Source organism: Sander lucioperca, chromosome 4, assembly GCF_008315115.2.
Source record: "Sander lucioperca isolate FBNREF2018 chromosome 4, SLUC_FBN_1.2, whole genome shotgun sequence".
Lineage (NCBI taxonomy): Eukaryota > Metazoa > Chordata > Actinopteri > Perciformes > Percidae > Sander > Sander lucioperca.
This window is the reverse complement of record NC_050176.1, coordinates 14591458-14614315: the sequence shown is the minus strand read 5'-3', so window position 1 is coordinate 14614315 and position 22858 is coordinate 14591458. Positions and strand designations below refer to the sequence as shown.

General features: G+C 42.1%; 1 protein-coding gene across 2 annotated transcripts in view; it reads left to right on the top strand.

Moving 5' to 3' along the window:
- The window catches only part of grin2ab (glutamate receptor, ionotropic, N-methyl D-aspartate 2A, b), a 106218-nt gene that overhangs the window by 64456 nt on the left and 18904 nt on the right, over positions 1 to 22858 (top strand). The window contains exons 5-11 of one of the 2 annotated variants that reach the window (XM_031289082.2): positions 12378 to 12389; positions 13812 to 13978; positions 14233 to 14367; positions 14471 to 14570; positions 15878 to 16083; positions 20144 to 20258; positions 20372 to 20574. In XM_031289082.2, the coding sequence (XP_031144942.1) occupies positions 12378 to 12389; positions 13812 to 13978; positions 14233 to 14367; positions 14471 to 14570; positions 15878 to 16083; positions 20144 to 20258; positions 20372 to 20574 (938 nt within the window). The remainder of the gene's footprint in view (positions 1 to 12377; positions 12390 to 13811; positions 13979 to 14232; positions 14368 to 14470; positions 14571 to 15877; positions 16084 to 20143; positions 20259 to 20371; positions 20575 to 22858) is intronic. The other variant, XM_031289083.2, reaches the window with a different exon arrangement.

Here is a 22858-nt window from a genome sequence, read left to right as displayed (position 1 = left end):
CACACACACACACACACACACACACACACACACACACACACACACACACACACACACACACACACACCATATGTAGACACACATCCTACTCTTTTTTTGTCACACAGATGTATGTGTGTGTGTGTGTGTGTGTGTGTGTGTGTGTGTGTGTGTGCTTATGTCACAGCCTGGACAGACACTTCAGTTTTAATAAAGCAGAGGCCTTTCAGCACTCTGGCGGATCCTGCTGTAATCTCTTCTAAACAGGTGTTGTGATTAGCCTCTGCCGTGAGCAGCATTCTGACAATTGGATAGGCAGGGCCAACCATGCACACAACCATCATCTACCACTCAGGAGACACATTCAACTGCCGGTGCTTGGCAAGTGCACTTCTGCCATCCTTTACAATGTGCTTTGTCGAAGTACTGCTAGTAGTTGATTTTTTCTCTTTTCTCAGCCAAATAATTATCGTCTTTTCTTTACAATATTCTAGTTGAGTCTTTGCACGCTGATGCAGCACCATATGTGAAAGAGTCAACACTAAAAATTATGGCTCTTGATTTACCAGGCGTAGTTGATGGATACATTTTAGGAACACACAGAATGTTTTTTCAACGCAGCTGAAAAAGCATGTCTCCTTGTGTATGTGGTTATTTATCAGTACATTACAATATCAAATATTTTATCCTGAGCAGTTATTTGATCAGCATTAGGGTTTACATTTGGATTAATCTGCAGAATAAAAAAAAACAACTAGTCAGCTTGCTTTGCAGTCCCAATTAGGAACAATCCTCTTCCTAAGAACATCTGCATTAGAAAGTTAATGCTAATGAAATCAAAATGTTGTAAGAGCCTGTTTGCGCTTCACAGTCTCAACCTAAAAATTAGGCTGTTTCACTTGCATATTTTTACTCCTTCTTTGTCAGTGTCTGACACATTTGTACTCTACAGTAATAATTGTATATTTATACTTTTCCCCTTTTCATTAAACTAGTGCAGTACCCGTTCAAAACATGTTGTGACTGGTTACATTGCAGATTCAGTTACTCACAAAATATTACAATTAAAATAACATGCATTATTATTATTTATTAAAGCATAATAGTGTGCTGTCTCGTCTCATTATTATCATTTATGAATTTAACACTTCAGCAGAGGTATTGATTTCCAAACAGGCTTAGTGGCTTGATGGTTATAAAGTAACGTTAAAGCATGGATTTAATTAGCAGAGGTATTTTTGCTGGCAGTAACGTTATTAGTGTTATACTGTACATTGTGAATGATCAAAACTTGGCACAGAAAATACATGAATATATGTTTTGTATCCACATTTTACTACAATAGACCAATTCGATGAAACGGCAAGAATTTAGAGGGAAATTAGCTGACCATCTGGGTTACTGTTACTTAACTATATATATAATACTCACTAATCATTAGATAATGAATAATTCACTACTTATTGAAAAGAAACTGCTTTGATCCAACTGAAGCTTAATGTCTCAGGAGCAGCCGCAGTATTACATATAATAAACTCCCAGATAAGATCAAATAAGAAGGCTATGTGATGTTGTTTTTCTGGGGAAGAGATATCTTACCTGGTTCAATCTTGTCATGTATTAGTAACTGATAAATAGTTTTTGCAACACTAAAAATACAGACGAAACTGTAAAGAATCTGGACTGACACGCTGCCAGGAAAGAAATATATTACATGGGCATGATGGATGGCTGTACATTCTTCAAAGCAGCAATATGTCTTCGAGCAGTTTTTAATGGATTTTTGAAAACAAATGTGAGTTTATGACTTCCCTGAGATAATTAAGGCAAACCTGTGGTAGAATGGAGTGCATTTGTTTCTGACTGTGGCAAATGCAGTGGTGGGTTCAGAGTTTTTATGGCCATTACAATGACAATGGGAGAAGAGTAAATTTACACTGGTACTGTATTGCCCTTCAGTGTTTTGCAAAAACAAATGCTCAGGGCTGCACATATCAGACACAAAATAAGTGTCTCGATGAGAGGTGAACTATTCTTTTCTCTATGGAGGCAAAAACAAGGCCATAAGGACCGGAATCCAATAATCAACTGAACAATTTTATTTTAACCAATTTAACCACTTATTACATAGTTAATGCTGACATTTTAATAGTAATGAATTTATAGCAAAAAATATTTCACCTTGAGAACCATCTATTTAAATTTATGTGGTGTGAATTCCTCTCTTTAAAATTTTCAATTGGAATTGTGTGGAATGGATTGTGTCAATTTCTCTGGGAACCATCACCTTATCGTGGTGGAGAGGTTTGTGTGTCCCTATGAACCTGAGGGCTGTGTTGTCTGGAGCTGTGTGCTCCTGGTAGGGTCTCCCAAGGCAAAGTGGTCTCAGGTGAGGGGCCAGACAAAGAATGGTTCAAAAACCCCCATGAAAAAACGAGGTAGAGATGGAGTGACCCTGCCCGGAGGAAGCCCGGGGCCCCCGTCTGGAGCCAGGCCCAGATGGAGGGCTCGTCAGCGAGCGTCTGGTGGCCGGGTTTTCAACGGAGCCCGGCCGGGCACAGCCCGAAAAAGCTACGTGGCATCCATCTCTCCAACCCATGGGACCACCACCTGTGGGAGGAACCGCTGGGGTCGGGTGCGCTGCCACATGGGTGGCAGTGAAGGTCAGGGGCCTCGACAGACCAGACCCGGGCAGCAGATGCTGGCTCTGGGGACGTGGAACGTCATCTCTCTGTGGGGGAAGGAGCCGGAACTTGTGCGGGAGGTGGAGCGTTACCGGTTAGATCTGGTGGGGCTTACCTCTACGCACAGTCTCAGTTCTGGAACCATACTCCTGGATAGGGGTTGGACTCTTTTCTTCTCCAGAGTTGCCCAGGGTGTGAGGCGCCAGGCGGGTATACTGGGGATACTCACAAGCCCCCGGCTGAGCGCCGCTACGTTGGAGTTTACCCCGGTGGACGAGAGGGTCGCCTCCCTACGCCTGCGGGTTGTGGGGGGGAAAACTCTGACTGTTGTTTGTGCAAATGCACCAAACAAGAGTTCGGAGTATTCGGCCTTCTTGGAGACCTTGAATGGAGTCCTGCATGGGGCTCCAGTGGGGGACTCCATAGTCCTGCTGGGGGACTTCAACGTGCATGTGGGCAACGATGGAGACACATGGAGAGGTGTGATTGGGAGGAACGGCCTCCCTGATCTAAAAACCAGAGTGGTTGTTTGTTGGACTTCTGTGCTAGTCATGGATTGTCTATAACGAACACCATGTTCAAACATAGGGATGCTCATAAGTGTACCTGGTACCAGAGCACCCTAGGCCAAAGGTCAATGATCGATTTTATAATCGTTTCATCTGATCTGAAGCCGTATGTTTTGGACACTCGGGTAAAGAGAGGGGCAGAGCTGTCAACCGATCACTATCTGGTGGTGAGTTGGTTCAGGGGGTGGGGGAAGACTCTGGACAGACCTGGTAAGCCCAAACGGGTAGTGCGGGTAAATTGGGAACGTCTGGAGGAGGCCCCTGTCCGACAGACTTTCAACTCACACCTCCGGCGGAGCTTTTCGTGCATCCCTGTGGAGGCTGGGGGCATTGAACCTGAGTGGACAATGTTCAAAGTTTCCATTGCTGAAGCTGCGGCGAGGAGCTGTGGTCTTAGGGTCTTAGGTGCCTCAAAGGGCGATAACCCACAAACACCGTGGTGGACACCGGTGGTCAGGGAAGCGTCCGACTGAAGAAGGAGTCTTTCCGGGATATGTTATCCCAGAGGACTCCGGAGGCAGTTGCAAGGTACCGAAGGGCCCAAAGGGCTGCAGCCTCTGCCGTGAAAGAGGCAAAGCAGCGGGTGTGGGAGAAGTTTGGAGAAGACATGGAGAAGGACTTTCGGTCGGCACCAAGGTGCTTCTGGAAAACCGTTCGCCACCTCAGGAGGGGGAAGCGGGGAACCATCCAAGCTGTGTACAGTAAGGATGGGACGCTGTTGACCTTGACTGAGGAGGTAATAGGGCGGTGGAAGGAGCACTTTGAGGAACTCCTGAATCTGACTAATACGCCCTCTATATTAGAGGCAGACCTGGAGGATGATGGGGGATTGTTGTCAATTTCCCAGGCGGAAGTCACTGATGTAGTCAAACAACTTCACGGTGGCAAAGCCCCTGAGATTGATGAGATCTGTCCAGAAATGCTCAAGGCTCTGGGTGTGGAGGGGCTGTCTTGGTTGACACGGGCACGTCCAGCTGGGAGGAGGCCTCGGGGAAGACCCAGGACTAGGTGGAGGGATTAAATCTCCATCCTGGCCTGGGAACGCCTCGGGATCCCCCAGTCGGAGCTGGTTAATGTGGCTCGGGAAAGGGAAGTGTGGGGTCCCCTGCTGGAGCTGCTCCCCCCGCGACCCGACACCGGATAAGCGGACGAAGATGGATGGATGGAGTCGTGCAATTTCAAGAACTTGAACATTTGGGCTACCAAGAACATGTAAGCCTAAATAAAATTGATCGGACCTCTGTCCTACAGTATACATTGTGTTCTGTCAGTCATATAATCCAAACGAGAAACTCAGATTAATGATAGCATGCACAATTTAATTTTATATCTGAGGAAGTACTTCAAATTGCACAAGTTACAACTTACCCTTTGGAAAGAATTCAGACCACATAAACCAAGATAGATGGTTTTCAAAGTAAATCATTTTATTTTATTATATTTATTTTATTTCTACAATATTATTGATATTTCAATTTAAAAAAAAATAGTTGTTCAGTTGCTTTTAAGATTCAATTCAAATTCTTACGGTATATTTGTTTTGCACCCATAACCCCTCATCCAGACACTTAATTTGTGTCTGGGATATTCTGCCTTGAGCATTTTCTTTACAAAACCTTTTAGTGTGGAGGAAGACTTTTTTCTCGTTGCAATTAATGGCCATAAAAACTCTGAACCCACCACTGTATTTGCCACAGTCAGAAACTTACAGTCTGTTCTACTGCCTTCCTTTGCTTCAGTACTTCTCTATCACACTTTTACAATGCTAGCAAAATGCCAGCCTCTACAGCAGGTCCACTACAACTGGGTGCCCTCGATAACTCAGTAGCATAACATAACATAACAGCGTAACATAAGAATCTTTAAACTTTTGCATGGGGGAGAAAGTAAGTGGAAAATGTATTTTCAAGTGTCAGGAGACATGCCAGTCACATATTACATTCTGAGGTTGTGTCGTAATGCTGTGCGCTTCGTCAGTCTATGGCCACTCTGCCATCCATTACATGCTTGTCTGAGTTAGTGGTGAGACCAAATGCTTCACTAGTCTGAGCTAAGCTATGCTAGCTTGGGGGCTCTGCGCCGTGTTAAATGCTATTCTGTTTGCCTGGGGAGTGTGCTGCTGTTAAATACTACAGTAGACTTAAGCATTGGGACGTACCTCTTGTTAAATACTTAAGTAGTCTTTGTTAGCATGGGAGCCAATGTCTGCCAGCTAAATGCTATAGTTCTCTGTCAATCCTGGCAATGTTGATAGTCTATGTTCGGTTAGTGGATGTGGGCTTTGGGACCTCTCTCTGTGTTCTAAAACTGAAGAGCTTTTAGTGCTTAAGGGGCCGCTGCTTGTTAGCTATTGAGGGACCTGCATTTACATTTTGTTAGTGTCAAGAGAATTATTTATGCTATGTTTCTGCTGTAAAGGTTGTCGACTTTGCTGTCCCTGTTCACAGCTTTCAGCAATGTTTAAAGAATGATGTTTGATGTTCTATGCTCATAAAACTGTTATTTGTTTCTGAAATCATATAGTTCAAACACCAAGAAATCAATATGTAGATTTTTTTTGTACCATTTTACTGTCAATACCTCAAAAGCTTTTGTAACACAAACAACTCTCTCTCTCTCTCTCTCTCTCTCTCTCTCTCTCTCTCTCTCTGGATATTCTTTGGCTGTGTTACTTCTGACGCTGGTCAAGTGACAACGGCTTCCTCTCCTAGGCTACCCCAGGTGTTTGTTTGTAAGTGGCTTTCCTGAGCTAATTCTTTGTCTGTGGATGGATTTAGAGCGGTGTTTGTTAGCACTGGGGTTTGCAGAACATCTGCTGAGCATTTACACAGAATTAGGCAGCAACAGAAAATGTTTGCTGTCTACCAGTGTAGCTTTTTACTACAGTTTTACAGGCCATTGTTTAGTGTGCCTACCTTTCATCCCTCTAACATATTAACCTGCAGTGTTTAATTAATCCTAATTACACTGCTAAGGTCCAACACTGCCAGCTGGAGTTTAGCTTACAAAAAGCTCTCCTGTAAAACCTGAGACCTTCCTTTGCATGGATTGTATGAATACTATATATGTATATACACTGTATATGAACACTAGAAACATAGGCAGTCTATCGCCCCATATGAACTAATCTTTTTTTCAGGGAATCAAATGCTTGACTACTATGACTTGTAGTCAGATACTCTGGTATGTTGTGCTACAGTGATTTGAATTAACATCCTTTTTGCACACCATACCGACATTTGGCTTGTCACAGCAGGATGAGTTCATTAATAATGTTAAGGATGGCCCTGTTGCATTTACTGTAAGTGTCCCAGGAGGCAATATGGAACTTTATACCTAAACTGAATGCAATTATCAGTGTTATTAAAGACAACTGTGGTTTTCCTGCAAGACATGTCAAAATGTCTTAACGATAGTTATGAACGGGCACGGGGATGCCCAGGAGGCCGCTGTGCAGATGTAAGCCACCGCCATGCCCCTAAAAAGGGCCACAGACGCTGATAGCGCTCTCGTAGAGTGTGCTCGGATGCCCTGAGGGGGTTCCACTCCCTCCGTGCTATAGGCTTGGGTGATAGCCTCGCACAGCCAGTGGGATAGCCGCTGCTTTGAAAAAGCCGCACCTTGGGAGCGCTCTCCGTAGTGAACGAACAGCTGCTGTGTTTGTCTGATGTCTGCCGTGTGTAAAACATATTGAGTCAGTGAGACGCCTCCTCCGCGTCGCTGCTATGAGGCAGGGGGAAAAAAACCTCGAGGGAGAACATCCTCGACCGAAAGGAGCTAGTTAAAACTTTCGGTGTAAAAGAAGGGTTTGGCTGTAAAGTGGCCTTTGCCCGCAGCTCTGCCAGCTCTGACGTCAGAGCAGCTATCTTCCCTGAGATGACACGGTTGTTTCCAACACACCGTCAAATAGAGGTGGAGGGCTGGTAAACTGCCTTTTGTGATAAGCTTTGACAGCCATACATTCTGTGTAGCAAGTTTTCCCACACTGCGCCCTACTCCTAGCCTGGTTGACACCAGACCCAGAACCAGAGTCTGGGCACGCTTCATTCACTGCCCATTTCCAAAGGAGCATCACCAACGGACACCGCTCAAATGCCTCTGGGCGCAATTGGATAGTCCTTCAACCAATCAGACCAACGATCCGGGTGACGTAGCAGCGACAGCGGCATCAACGGGTTGCTGCGCTTTGGTGGCCGTTGACACCATCATGTTGAATGTAAACAAAAAGCTGCTTGCTGTCGCTGCGCTATCGTCCTCATGTAAAGCCCGCCTCAATGGTTATGATTGGTGCCTCGATTTGGAAAAATTGGAAATAGGTTTGAATGGGCTCTTGGCCAGACTGACTTGCAGAGCAAATGTCAAATTTGCCGGAAGTTCGTCAGGGTTTTCCCAGGCTACCTGCTCCGAGAGCGGGCGCGCGCACATCTGTGTATTGTCTGTTGCCTTAGCCACAGAGAGCGCGCCGCTATGCTGGGGATGCATGGCGGGTCAGTCATCGAGTCAGAGCTCTCCCCATCTCGCTAGACAGCCGGAGGTGAGGAGTGACTGTGTAGCACCGCACATTGTGAGTGGGCGCTCGCCCCCGCTGTTTACCCAGTGCGGGAGTGACCGGGCTCCACCTACAGTACCACATGTGTGCAAGGCGTCAGAGCCGTTATCTGAACTCGGGATAGCATGATAGCTTTTACCACGCCAGTAAGAGCCGGGGAAAGGCTGGCGAATTGAAGCTTATAGCCATGTGTTGTTTGTTGCCATAGCAACAGAGAGTGCTGAGCCTTTCCCGCGCTGTGAGAAGCGAGTGCCTGGTCATCACAGCCCATGGTAGAGCGTGACCATACTCACTGCTGTTTACACAGCAGTGAGTATCATGCCCTCCTGCCGCTGTGAAAAACGATTCGATTCTCACGAGTCGTTCACTCAACACTCATCAACATTCCGCGTAATCAGCTGGGAGGTGGAGAAAGACTGAGTAGGCTATAAACACGCACTTTGAGTGTGTGAGTGAGCCTGTTAATTCTGACACAGTGTGGATGGCTCCGACTGTGTACTGCACGTGGGCGTGGCGGCGAGCCTGTCTGCGTGTGTGTGAGGTGAAACATGAGGTTCAGCGGCAGCAAGATGTTCAGGAGGGACAACGGCGGACTGACTGAGAGAGAAAAACTGCTTTTTTCAAGGGAACTGTGTGGCCCAGCGACCTAGGCGGTACACGGGTATGCGCAGTCAGTGAAGCGAGCATGGACCTGGTTTTTGGGGAGATGGCGGTGTGGGCTTCCGTTGGCCGAAAAAAGGGGCCGTTGGAAGCGGAATGGAGTTGGAAGCGGCTGTCTGGGTGTCGCCGCTGGTGGTATCCTTACCTTACCCGACTGTCTGCTCGGCTGCCATTGTCTGCTGCTTCAGTTCCTCCGCCGGTAAGTGGCCGCAGAACTGCCGGCGGCTGGCTAGGCCAGGATATAGCCGGTCTGTGGCCGGTACACGGCGGACACTGCTGTTCTTCAAAGTCTTCAAACTGCTTGCTCACTGAAGAAAAATAGGGAGCAGTTCTATGGTCGCGCAACTGTGATATACAGTAACTGCGGACGTAATAGAGGCCCGTGCAGGGCACAAGGGCGTGAAAGAAATCTTCACAATTGCGCATGTACGAAGGGATTACCCCAATAGCGACAGCTCTTAGAGGGCGAAGCCTATACGAAATAGAACAGGAAAACCACAAGACACCTTTGATTACAAGACCACCCATCTGCTTGCTACACTTGGTTTTGGATTTTTTTAGATAAGAAATGGCATATATACAATATTTAACATCCTGTACATCAATGTACAGTTCTTTACTCTGTATCTTGTACGTATCTTAATAGAACACTGTGAACCACCTTAAAAGATGCACGTCTTCTCCTTTTTTTTTCGTGAGAAATTCTATGCCTAATTATTCTCCCAAAATGCCCCATGGAAATATTCACTTGGATTCCTGCATGGTGAATGAGACAGCCATGACCTAAAGTTCAAGTAGGGTTTTATTATTTCATGTTCATCTTGGTGGAAGCACTTTCACATTACTTTCATTTGGACGGGACATTAATTACTGTGGCGGTGACCTTGTTCTCAAAGGTGCCTTCTAGATCCCAACTCATCCATTGGAAAATCCTACAAATATAATTTGTATACCAAGTTAGTTTTAGGTATTACCTGTGCCTGAAGCCTCAGTAACTTGGAGAAGACCTTTTCCACACTGTGTAGCCAGTGCATTTTAATGTTCAATTCACCCGACTAATTTGGGGATTTAATTTAATCTCTCTACAACTCAACTGAGGGCAAAATATCCTGCATTTGTAGTACTGCTGCTGTAACTCTTTCCTTTTTTTTTGGTGATTGACTTATTCTGCATTTTGCATGTGCCCATTGCACACTTCACTTTGTTGAGACAGGACCTATTTTACCATGCTAGTTTGTTTGCACTTTTGTGCAGACTAAAGTGGGATGGTACTTAGCAGCATCTGGGGGCTGTACTTTGTCATTCCAACTTAATGTAGCTGCACCATCCTAACTGACCTACTGCATTTAATATTAATATAGCACATTGCTGGCCTCATCATCATCGTCCTCCTTACCCTCCTTGTGTTCTATTTAATGGTATGCTGGCTTATGAGTATAGCTATATTTTGGCGTGTGTGTGTGTGTGTGTGTGTGTGTGTGTGTGTGTGTGAATGTGAAACTGTACACAACGTTCACTGTATTTGTATAATTGATGCACAATGTCATCAGTAAATCTTTAGGTAGAGTATGCCGGTTTGTAATGTGTGTGTGTGTGTGGTGTGTGTGTGTGTGTGTGTGTGTGTGTAACTGTACATGAAGTTCACTGTATTTGTATAATTGATGCACAATGTCATCAGTAAATCTCTAGGTAGAGTATGCTGGTTTGTAATGTGTGTGTGTGTGTGTGTGTGTGTGTGTGTGTGTGTGTGTGTGTGTGTGTGTGTGTGTGTTATATTTGTGCATTATTCATATGTGAGCTTCTTGGTGGACTTGTGTGATTTGGGGGGAGATGCAGGTGTGTGTCAATGTCTCTTTTTATCTTTTATAATTCAGCAACCACCAGAAACTCTCATCTTCCACTTTCACCTCTCAGTCTTCTAAAAAGACTTATTTTATTATTTTTTTTTATTTTACCTTTATTCCTCTCCTCTCCTCTCCTCTCCTCTCCTCTCCTCTCCTCTCCTCTCCTCTCCTCTTCAAATTGTGAAGGTATTTTAAAAGAAGTTTGTGTTAGACCACGATGACAGGTGTAAATATTAAACATGTTAAAATCAAGTTATGAACATGTATTGCACATCAGCAATATCTTCTGCCGGTCAGCACAAAAGTGTGTGTGTGTGTGTGTGTGTGTGTGTGTGTGTGTGTGTGTGATTCCTCACAATTTCACATTTTTCCATCTTAAGTGTTTTGTAGAATAGCACGGTGGGTTATTAGTAGCTGTTTATGATGTATTTTGAATTGTGACATTCTGACACACCTCTCCTGAGACCTCCTCAGTATACTCATAGGTGAAGGTAACACAATGTGTGTATTTGTAATAGAGCTGTAACTAATTATTATTTTCACTTTTAAATTATAAATCAATTTTGTTATTCATTAAAAATGAATCCCCACAGCTCAAGGTGGCATTTTCAAAAAACAAACAATCCCAAACCCCAGCTATGGCTGGCTATGGCAGCTAAAAATAGCAACAAATCATCTCATTTGAGAACCAACTGTTTGACATGTTTGCTTGATAAATGACCCAAAGGATGATTCTGGTATTTTATATAATATTATAGCAGCATAATCATACAGATTTTAAACAAACCTTCAGGTTAGCTAAGTTAACTTATTTGGAAGAGTAAACAAAGGTGAACGGCAAAATTATTATATAATTATATATAACTGTTGTAAGTTGTAAAACAGTTTACAGACCGACTTTCTGGTTCACCAACTGTACTTTACATAGTTGTTTGCACACAATTGTGCAATGAGGAAAGATTACTGACATTTGTCAGTTATCAATACACAAAGACACTTACCAAATGTTGGGTGAGCGTTTCTATGGAAACCCAAGCATTCCTGTTAAATGATGCTTAGACCTATCATTAGACCCTGCAGTCTATTCCACCATTAATCTACTTGGCTTGACTTTATATCTCCATTGTATGTATTTGCGAGGTTAACCAACATTGGCTGGGCCTTCTTGCTTGATAGACACAGTTTTATCTGAACGCCATAGCCCATTTGGTTTTCTCCACTAGCTCCACTATTCTTACAGCCAGTTCTTAGTTATATCAGAAATCTTTTCCACACCATACTATGACCTAACGCACATATAAACTGTCCTTGAACCGTACCCTCACCCAAGGAAAGAGCAGATATTATGTGACTTGGCCTTATATCTATATTGTATTTGCTTAGGCTAATCTACAGTGGCTGACCACCACTGGCTTGATAGGCAGCTTCATCTGAATGCCATGGCCCGTTCAGTAGTCCAGCAACCATCACTGTATAAGTGTTACCTAAGTTTTACTAAGTTTTACCTCAGAACAAAGTGGTGGATAAATTGTTGTCTTGTTTTACAACTGATCTGATCATCTAACCGCTCCGATGAGCTTGTTGGATCTTTGTTTAAAAAGTAGAATGTAATAATAACCAGTAATTTGCAAAATCACATAAATATGACCCACATTATTGTAATAAACTGAAATTATCCTTGAAAACAATAAACAGGTTGTTTAGTTGACTGATTAATTGTTTAAACAAATATTTCAGCAGTGATTTGTATGCAACTGTTGGTTGTACTCTTGTACTGTATGTGTGAGGGAGTGGGTGATTGTGGGTGCATGTTAGTATCTGTGCTTGTGTGTCAGTGTTATCAGGGTAAAACTGAAGATGTGCCTGTTTCCACACAGAGGAGAGATTCTGTCTTTTTTTTTTCTTACAAATTCTGAGAAAAGTATAAAGCCACACATGCCTACAGTCAGATACACACACACACACACACACACACACACACACACACACACACACACACATGCACACGCAGCGATGGAAACAGTAAGATGGATCTTTTTGAAGTACAATTTCATCCTCTCTCTCTCTCCCACTTTTCTCTCTTTTTTTGTAGCGGTGGAGGGAGGTGAGTTAAATCTCTGCGGGGCATGCTTTATGTGTGTGATGGCCTGAGCTGTGAGCTTTTTGTTAGACTGGGGGACAACACTAGAGGCACAATATAGGTTTATACATACACACACACACACACACACACACACACACACACACACACACACACACACACACACACACACACACACACACACACACACACACATGAAGTTGGTGGGGGCAGAGAGACATGAGCTGACAGCTGATTCTCCATGTGCGTTTATGAGGGCTTTGATGTTTAATGTGTCACGTTCTTTGATGCCCTCTGTGGAGGGGGTGTCAGTGCATGTATGTGTGCATATGGTGGTGTGTGTGTGTGTGTGAGTGAAAAAGAGGGACCTTGTAAGGAGGTATGATGTTTGTGTCTTTTCTAGTTTTTCTCCCAAGAGTCTCACTTCTTTTCTACCTTTTTCTGCGGCAGGTATCTCAATCTTACTCACAAGACTGGAACATTTTTCTCCCTCTTATTCTCCTCTTCTGCCTTTTCTTTTTCTCCCTGTCTACTCCTCCTCTCTCCTCTCTGGTGGATGGGCTGTGTCGCTGTCTATTTGTTGTGCCCCTACAGGGAAACTCGGCTTACACTTTAGGCAAACATACATTCTGCAATCATTATCAACTTATTTCACACTCACTTTGGGTTTCATTCAGTTTAATAGCTGCTTTGGTTTTGGTAATGCTTACTGCTGCCTCTTACTCTCACGCTGACCCCCAGATTCCCTCCAACACTGCGACTAAATGATTTAACTGTACATGGCATTGAAAATGAATGCTGGAACATTTGAAGCCACAGTTTATAGAGGATATCCTCTTGACTTCAAATCAGACTGCTAGAAAATGACAACGTATTTTTTTGCAGTTAATTTACCACAGAGAGATTAGGTTCAGCATTAATGACTTTAATTTATTTTTTTCTGTGTTATATTTTAAACATTGAGCCAGTTCTACAAAACAGAACCAGACAAGATGAGCAGTTTGAGTATCGGTATTTGGTTCAATTAGGTTTTCAGACAATGCAGGGCTGTTATATTGGCTACAGAGGGTCAAAGTGTATCAAACCTGTGAGTTATGAGGTAGTTATCTCTGACAATTAGGGCCCTCCTGTTGCCAGCAGTCAATCTCTTGCAGTGTAGTCTGACTTGTTGACTGAATCTCTCAGTATCTCTTCCTCTCTTACCCATTTCCCCTCATTCATTTCTCTAACGCTCATACTCTTATCTCCGCCGCTCTCAGGGTCTGACTCACTGAAAATGGTTTTAATTCTACTGGGTTTTTTAGTCTGATTTGCATTCACTCACTCACTCACTCCAGCTCTTATTTTCTTTCTTTTCTGCAATTAATTCAGTTCCTCAGAAAAATCAGCTGACTGTCACTGCTGCTGGCCTGTGTGTCGTTGCAGGATGAGAAGTCCACTTTCTTCCAGTTCGGTGCGGCTTTGCAGCAGGAGGCTTTGCTCATGCTTTCCATCATGGAGGAATATGACTGGCATATTTTTTCTATCGTCACTTCCAAGTTCCCCGGTTACCAGGATTTCATCAGCACACTGAAGATAACCGTGGATCACAGGTAATGAATACTCTCCTCCACATGTGCACACAGATACGTACATGTACACGCGCACGCACACACACACACACACACACACACACACACACACACACACACACACACACACACGCACGCGCACGCACACGCACGCACACACACACACACACACACACACACACACACACACACACACATTTGTTTTCATCCTTAACCTTTATTTACGGCAGCTGACAAGATTAGGTCTTGTATTATTTGATGGTGTATTGTTACAGCTTTGTGCGCTGGGACCTGCAGAGTGTGGTGACTCTAGATGCCGTAGATGGCGACCCAAACTCTAAATCACACATTGCCCTCAAGAGGATCCAGAGTCCCGTTATACTCCTGTACTGCTCCAAGGATGAGGCTGTGTACGTGTCTTCAATTTTCTTTTGCTGTTTCTGTTTCACTGTCATACACTGCCAAATTTCTGTAATGAATCTTTATTAACTCTCTAACTCTATTCCTCGTCAGGTATATACTCGAGGAAGCTCGGTCCTTGGGCCTGATAGGAGCTGGTTACATTTGGATTGTGTCCAGTCTCACCACTGGCAACCCAGACTTTACCCCTGAGGTAGAGAGGCCCCATATGTAGTAACAGGTGGCCACTTTTGAGTGGTATGACAAGACAAGCGCTGTTTTTGATTCCAAGCTGTTGCAGGTCATCTGCTACCTCTCCTGTATATAACTTATCTCCTTTATTCTCTACAGCTAATAGGAAATACAGCATTAAAGAAATACTGAAATTCTGAAGGAATCATCTCTAAAGCTTAGTAATCAGCATGTTATATCTGGTTTGCGTAATACATACGTACAAAGCCGGACTATTTTGCAGTTTCCAGTTAACCAGCGGAGATTACAGGTAGTTACTGCTCCCCACCAAGGAATAGTTTGACACATCACACCACCTGTTTTTACACTTTTTTCTTTGTTCTGATTAAACTGACAAGATTGTGTTTCCTCATGTTTACAGTCTTTGTGCTAAAATAATCGTACTTAATCTTAATCTGTCCATCATATTTAGGGGACACATATGAGAGTGGTATTAATCGTTTCATCCAACCAAGTAAATAAGAATATTACCCAAGATGTCAAACTATTCCTTTTAGCCATAAGCATAAGCCAAACAAATCATGGTGACATGATATCACTCATGTCATGTTTTTAGTTTACTGTTTTGTTTAAATTCTTCTCTCTCTATCTAAAAACATTTGCTCAGCCCCTAAATAGGATGTTTGACAGCAATACACTTTTACTCTCAAAATGTGAGGCAGCAAGGTAACTATTGTCCAAATAGGATATAGACATGTGTATAAATAATTCAAAGTTTAATCAGCTCAAATGTTCCCTCAAATTAACACTGGAAACATACCCAATGTTTGCTTACCTTTTCTCAAAAGCCTTTCATATGTTTATTTTCCTCCTTTCCTTGTCCATCATTCTCAATCCCTATTTGTGTTGGGTTTTTATGCCTTTGTTTACTTTTCTAGTCAAAGATCCGATTCAACATTTAGTGCCAAATTTAAATGTAAAAACAAAGTATTGTCGGTAGATTGATAGACTGGTGTGCTGGCATCTTTTTATGTTTGCTCAGTCTGTTTTAGAGAGATAAACTTAGTGAGCTATTTAGTTTCTCAATTCTTTAATTTTGACAGTTTCAAGATGTAGGCAATACTTGACCAAGCAATTCAAGTTTGTGGGCATACAGTCTGCTCACACTTATTTAAAAGCCAGATATGAAATATTTCTGGAAGGCCCACGACACCTATAGATCATCTGCTTGACATCTTTGAGCGATACATATGGATGTTCAAAATTAGGGTAGAAAAATGTCAAATTGAATATTATACACTTCTCAGATCTCCTTTTCTTTCCTCTCAGGTGTTTCCCCTGGGTATGATCTCCGTGTCATATGACGACTGGGAATACCCGCTGGATACACGGGTACGGGATGGGGTGGGCATCATTTCATCCGCGGCCACCTCCATGCTGCGGGAGAAGGGGGAGCTGCCAGAGGCCCAGAGCAGCTGCTACAGCACACCGTCAGACAGGAGCCCGGGGAAGCTCCCACCTAGTGCCCTGCGCAGGTCTGTATGTGTGTGCATGTGTGTGAGTGTGAGGAGATCGAGGTCTAGGGACTTGCATAACTCCGTTTGTCTTTGTAGTTGAGTGTTAAGCAGTGTTACATACAGTAAGTCTTTTTAAAGTACTAATGAGAGGGACAGAAAGGAGAAAGAAAACAGAGATGACAGCAGTGTAAAACATTGCGATGTCTAATAACATTTAACACTATTAGCTGTTGTGTACATGGCTGCTCGGTGTATGAGCTCACTCTGCTGCCGAGAGAACTTGAACTTCAGGCGGAACTCTGTGTTGTTGCTGCTCTGTGTTAACTAGAGCCTAGTATGTGTCTGGTGTGTGTGTATTCACGTGTATTACTGTGTGTGCACCTTACTTCACATGATTGGATTCACTGCCATTAAGTCAGGATTAAAGCAGCTTTTACTAGCTTTGTTCTCTCTCTCTGTTTTTTTGTTGTTACATGGCTCTGTGGGTGGCACGTATGTGTTGGTAGGTGTGTGTGTGTGTGTGTGTGTGTGTGTGTGTGTGTGTGTGTGTGTGTGTGTGTGTGTGTGTGTGTGTGTGTGTGTGTGTGTGTGTGTGTGTGTACACCCACATATGCATACCAGTATGTGTGTATGTACTTTTCTCTGAAGTCTCTTTGATGAGGAAACAGTCAAATTCTTCAATCAAGAAGGGGGAACAAATGGGCACATGTAGCACACATGCAGGCATATTTATACTGAACATCCACGACTACAAAAGCACAGATAAAGAACCTGTTAGTGTTTCTTGTCAAGGTTTTTTGGTGTGAGATTTTGACTACATCTTGAATATGAGGCAATCAGTGGCTAACATATGAGTATTAATTCAGAAATTATATATATATATATATATATATATATATATATATATATATATATATATATATATATATATATTATATTATATAAAACTGACTTATGAGTTGCCTCATTAGAATGAGAGCCAGAGGGCCCTATTTTAACAATCTGAAACGCAAGTATCAAACGCCAAACGTAAGTAGCTTTGTGGGCGGGTCTCGGGCGCTGTTGCTATTATACCGGCGGGATAAATGACTCTTGCACCCAACGCAAATCTAAAATGGGTTGGCCTGAAGTAGCTACATTACTCATAGGTGTGGTTTGGGCGTAACGTGCAATAAACCAATCAGAGCAAGTTCATTCCTTAATTTACTGACGTGAGTCTGTGGAGGGAAAAGTCCGCTGTGCGTCGGGTGCAAAATAGGAATGATACATGCGTCGGTGTACAAAGTCAATTGCGCTGGGTGCAAGATAGGGCCCACAGTGTGATTTTTACCATTATGGCTTTATTATCCCATTTATCGCTCTTATTAGCCCATTGCAGTATACATCAAAGCATATACAATACCGCCGTTGTTGACAGGCTGATCCAATAGAAGTCAGACCTCAGTAGGAGCTCAAACCTTTTTTTTGGAACAATATTTTTTCTTTCTGTCAGCGGTACCTCATTTGTCTCACTAACTTTTTAGATATAATTTGCATATTTGTCAAAACAACTGCAGCCAATTTTGGGGTTATTAATCTGACAGTTTAGATTTCCCTACCCTGATTTGGAAGTGGTAAGTCTGTGATCAGAATTCTGCATACATTAGTCTAGATACAATCTTGCCGCAGTGTGCACATAAACAATGTGAGGTGGAGAGGAATAGGACAACATAATCTGGCATTTAAAAGACACTATCAACCCTGTTTGATTCCTTGTCATTCTTGCCTGACAGGAATTAATATCCCAGACTCCAGTTCATCTTATTTTGTCTCCACAATGGTACAGGTCTTTATTTAAGTTTGTCCTGGTACTACATTTCAAAAGGTTATTCTATTTGATGGAACCACTGTACCATGCAAACCCCTAAGCGTCACTTTTTTTTTCTAAAAAGATGCTCTCTGCCATAATACAGAATGAGGAAAGAGCCTCCCTTCCTTCTTAATTCATACTTTTAGAAAGTGCTCACACAATGACTACCCAGGTCTTCCAATAATAGTAAAATGTTCTACACATAGTAGTAAAGGGAGCCACATTTTAAAAATGGCAATTACAAAAGCAATTTTTTTTATTTTCCTGCAATGCGGCTGCTGCTATTAAAACCGGCATTGAAGTTTAAGTTAATGCAAATAATTTAGCATACAGTAATTTAGAAATCATTGAACCCCTTTTTAATGTAGCTGTACATTTTGTTTTGTTAACATCACAATGGATCACAAAATTACATGAATATACATGAGAATATAAATCTGAATATATATATAGTATAATCTTCCTGATTTACATGCCTCAAAAGCACACCAGCCTATTACATTTAGATCAAAATATTTTTCCAACAATGGTTACAAACCTGAAATAGGAGGAGACAGCAGTTTCCCAGAATAGACTGCAACAGTGTTTCCGCTATATGTATTCAGTTGTGGCAATGCACAGTGACAAGGGCATCACCTGCTGCATCATGAAGATTTTTCAAACACAAAAATACATATTTGTTTTGACATGTCACTAATAGTCAAAACATTGTAACCTATAAAGACAAAGGCAGGTTCAGTTATTCAGCACAGAAGTGTCTCTTATGTGTAACTTTGTTGGTTTACGTTTAATTATTTGTGTTTGCTGTGAGAGGGTAAACCCACAGCAGAGTTGTTTGGTATTTTTGCAGTGCATGCATGCGAGGGGAGACAGGGACCTTTTATTTACTTTTTACTCTGTGTGAGTGGAGCCTGCTTCGAAAGAGCACAGGCCTGTTTCTAAGTCTTTGTAATAACAGATGATTAATGTACCTCTCTCTAATCCACTGTCCAACAACAATATTTATGTCAACTCTAATACCTCTCCTGCAGATGAGACAACATAAAATCTCACCTGTTTGAGTTATAGTGTAATTATCGTAGTTTTCACCCGCAGGCCGCATGCTCAACAGCAATCAAACAATTATCTTTATGCATCTTGACTTCCTGTTTAATATTTGAGTTTATGCATGAACCCCTCATTGCCCTGTGCCCTGCTCACATTAAAAACAGAAGTGTATTTTAGCGTCTGTTTTTAAATTATGGTTTTAGAATAATGACACTGTTAATCTGTGAATACTTAAAGCATCTTTTGAATGCTTCTATTAAATGTGTGTTGACATAAACGATAGTAAGAATTATTAGTTAGCTCTTTATATATATAAAAGTGGACTATTGTGCCAAATTCCAAAAGTTTTCTAAAGCAGATGTAAAACTGCAAACCTTTGACTTTTGAAATATTCTATTTTAGTCAGATGAAATTTCAGTCGTATAGCATCACACAACAAACCGTGTTTGACACTGTGTCAAAATGAATCAAACCATTTGTAATAAGACGGAACACATGGCATCTAAGAAAAAGTATTGTCTGTTTTGAGCTGCTGTCCCTCTTGTGATTTAGTCTTTTTAGTAAACTTCCTTAGACAGGCCTCTTTTCCCCCAGTGGGAATTCATGCTATTATCCCAGTCTTAACACTCAGAACATACTGCCTTCTGAAAATTATTTAACTGGAGTGAGTGTATTCTTAATCCCATATCACTGTGTGTGTGTGTGTGTGTGTGTGTGTGTGTGTGTGTGTGTGTGTGTGTGTGTGTGATACTGTTTCATTTACTCCTCTCTACAGCTTCACTTTAAGTGTGTAAATGTTTCAGCAAAAGATCTGTTTGCGTATGCAAGATAACTATAGTGAGTAACAGAGTGAGGGCAGCCGTGTTGCACCAGTGACTTGTCTTTCAGGCATTTATCTGTGGAGAAATCAATGTAGAATGTTGATGGGAGAGATATGTGGCCTCTGACTCTTTCCCCTCCTACACACAAAGGGATGCTCACACACACGTACACACTCAGGCATGCATGCACACAGAGTGGGTGAAGACAGCATTGATTTGAAAAGGATACTCTTGCAGTGATTATAGAGTGCTTAACTTGTTATTTCAAATGTATCTGCTCTTGTGCGCACATACTCACAAACACTCAAACAGATGCAAAACAAAAGCAACTCTCTCTCTCTTTTTGTCCCATTTGTTTCAGACACATGATGCATGTATGGAATGAAGGGCGTGACTTATCCTTTACTCCAGATGGTTACCAGGCCAACCCCAAATTGGTTGTCATCGTCCTGAATAGTGAAAGGAAGTGGGAGAAGGTAACAAATGAACACAGTGGTTTTGCAAAAGAACACGGAAATTAAAAAAGTCAAAACACTTTAATTAATATAACTATCCCTGATTTTATTTGTGTGTGTTTGCGTACACACAGATGGGCCGTTGGGAGAATGGGACGCTGGCGTTGATGTTCCCAGTGTGGCCGAGGTATAACTCCTACGGGGATGAGGATGCAGATGAAAACCATCTCTCAATCGTCACCCTGGAGGAGAAACCTTTTGTCATTGTCGACAACGTGGACATCCTCACCGGCACCTGCATGAGAAACTCTGTGCCCTGCCGCAAGCATGTCAAAAAGTAAGTAGACATACACTCAATATGAAGAGCACTCAAGAGCTTTGTAACGTTACTGAGAAAAGGCTGACAATCCCTGAACTTGAGTTGGTTCAGGAGGTGAGGCAGGCACTTGTTTGTTCTCAGTCGAATAATAAAGGTGGTGTTAGCAAAGTGGTTTCTTGATCTCAGGAAGGCATTTGGCACTCAATTAGTTCCCCTATAATATATCTACTTTTACTTTTTCAGTAGAAAGAAATGAATAGAATCACACCTCTCAAACCATTCTCAATTTGTCTAAGAAAATACACGTCAATCAGGGGCCCCTTGCTTGTCCACTTTTGTTCTACAAGGATCTATACTGGGCCCACTCATTTTTACTTTATATAATAATGACTCACCATCTGTTTGTCCTCAAGACTGAAATTCAAATGTATTTGGCTGACAATGTAATGTATTCGCATGGTGGTGCTGAAACACAAGTTGCAAGATACTCTAGATCTCTCGGATGCAACAAGCCACGGGCATGCCCTCTTTATCCGAAGCCACCAGGTGGCTTTCTCTCTGGTTTAATTAATGGAACGTATGCCCCCCCCTCTTTGCTGCTAGTTAATACTAAACTCAATGGTCCATGTTACAACTTGGTCGCCACTCTATGCATTTTCTTTACTAAGACAAATGGGTCGTAGCCCCAGATGTTTTTTATCAGGGGAAAGGATGCTTGTATTTAAATCAAATTCATTGCAGCTAATTTCAGATTCATATATAACCACTCCACATGTCAGCTAAGGCAGCCAAGATGTACATCAGTGATGATTTCCCCACACATTACTAACTACTTTGTATTGTTTGTTGTTGTAGAGGAGTAAAACTCTATTCCACCTTCTGTCAGAGACTTTAACGCATACCAGCAAAATAGTTCTCATTTGGTTCATGGATAATCACTTCTGTCAGCATTAATAATTAATTGCTCTCTGTTGCTGTCAGCTCGCTAATGCCAGTCTGTCGTTCTACTTGATTTTGATTTCTTTCTGCTACCACTGTAATTGCATGTGTTGCCCATTGTGCTCTTTGTTTCATTGTTCCATTAATTCAGTGTGATTTGTGTGTTGTTTTAGATGTCCTGAACATGTTACTTGTTTTAAAATGTTACAATTACTAATTCATAATTAGTAATTATGCTTAAGGTTTCCCTCTGGGGTATGTATTGACTACAAACATTAACATTCATCTTAATAATGGTCTGCATGCTTGTACTATATTTCAATAATGTTTATATTATCACTCTTTATTTTATCCTACATTATTTAAGATGTGATCAGGTATGGCAACAAAGAAATACCTGAACACTTAATTGTGAAATGTAACCACTACTGAATACTTAATGTTGACATTTAAATACAACTAAACTTGAGTAGTAGTAGAAGTAGAATTGAAGTAATTTACAGTGAAAACCATTTATCTGAATTTCTGTGGTTTCACTTGTTGACATTTTTAGAAGGCAATTTTATGTTGCTTAAAAAATTTCAGATTCAGATATAAAATTGAAGAGGGCAGGGTTTCCAGTCTCTACTCTGAACTTCTCTTACTTGGATTACAGGACTGACAGTTAGTTAGTAAAAGCAGAATATCTTTGGGTTTTAGACAGTAGGGTGGACAAAACAAGAAGTCTTCCCCTTTGGCTTTAGGAAATTGTCACAGGTTAATAATCAATAATGAAACTAATGATTAGATTCAGCCAACTCGAAAGTACCTCTTGGAAATTTCAAAAAGGGGAATTGAAACCACATAAATTCATTGTTCAAGCATTCAGTAGTGATTAAAGTTCACAATTAGGTGTTTAGTTGCTTATAAGGTACAAATCTTTATAGCCTTTTTTGGCTTCCATACCAAGGATGGAAATCAGCCTTTTGGCTCACTCTGGCACATTTACAGTTATGTCAATGAATGTGCAGTGTTTCTTAAAAACAAACAAATAAATTATATAAATACATAAATCCCAGCCTGAGCTGTACCTTGAGACAGAAAATGAAAGAATGTTTCATATGGGACACAGCCCAAGCCTTTTGTCATTTCCCATCTGGACTACTACAACTCCCACCAAGCCAGGCTCGTAAAATATTCTGTTCAGCAGCTACAAACCATCCAAAATGCTGCAGCCTGCCCTGTCTTCAACCTCCCTAAGTTCTCCTTTGTCGCCTCCCCATGTGTATTGCCACACCCCCCTCCCCCTTCCCTCCTCCAGTGGCTGCTGGTGGCTGGTCACATCAAATTCTAAATTCTGATCCTGGCATTCAAGGCTCCTCAG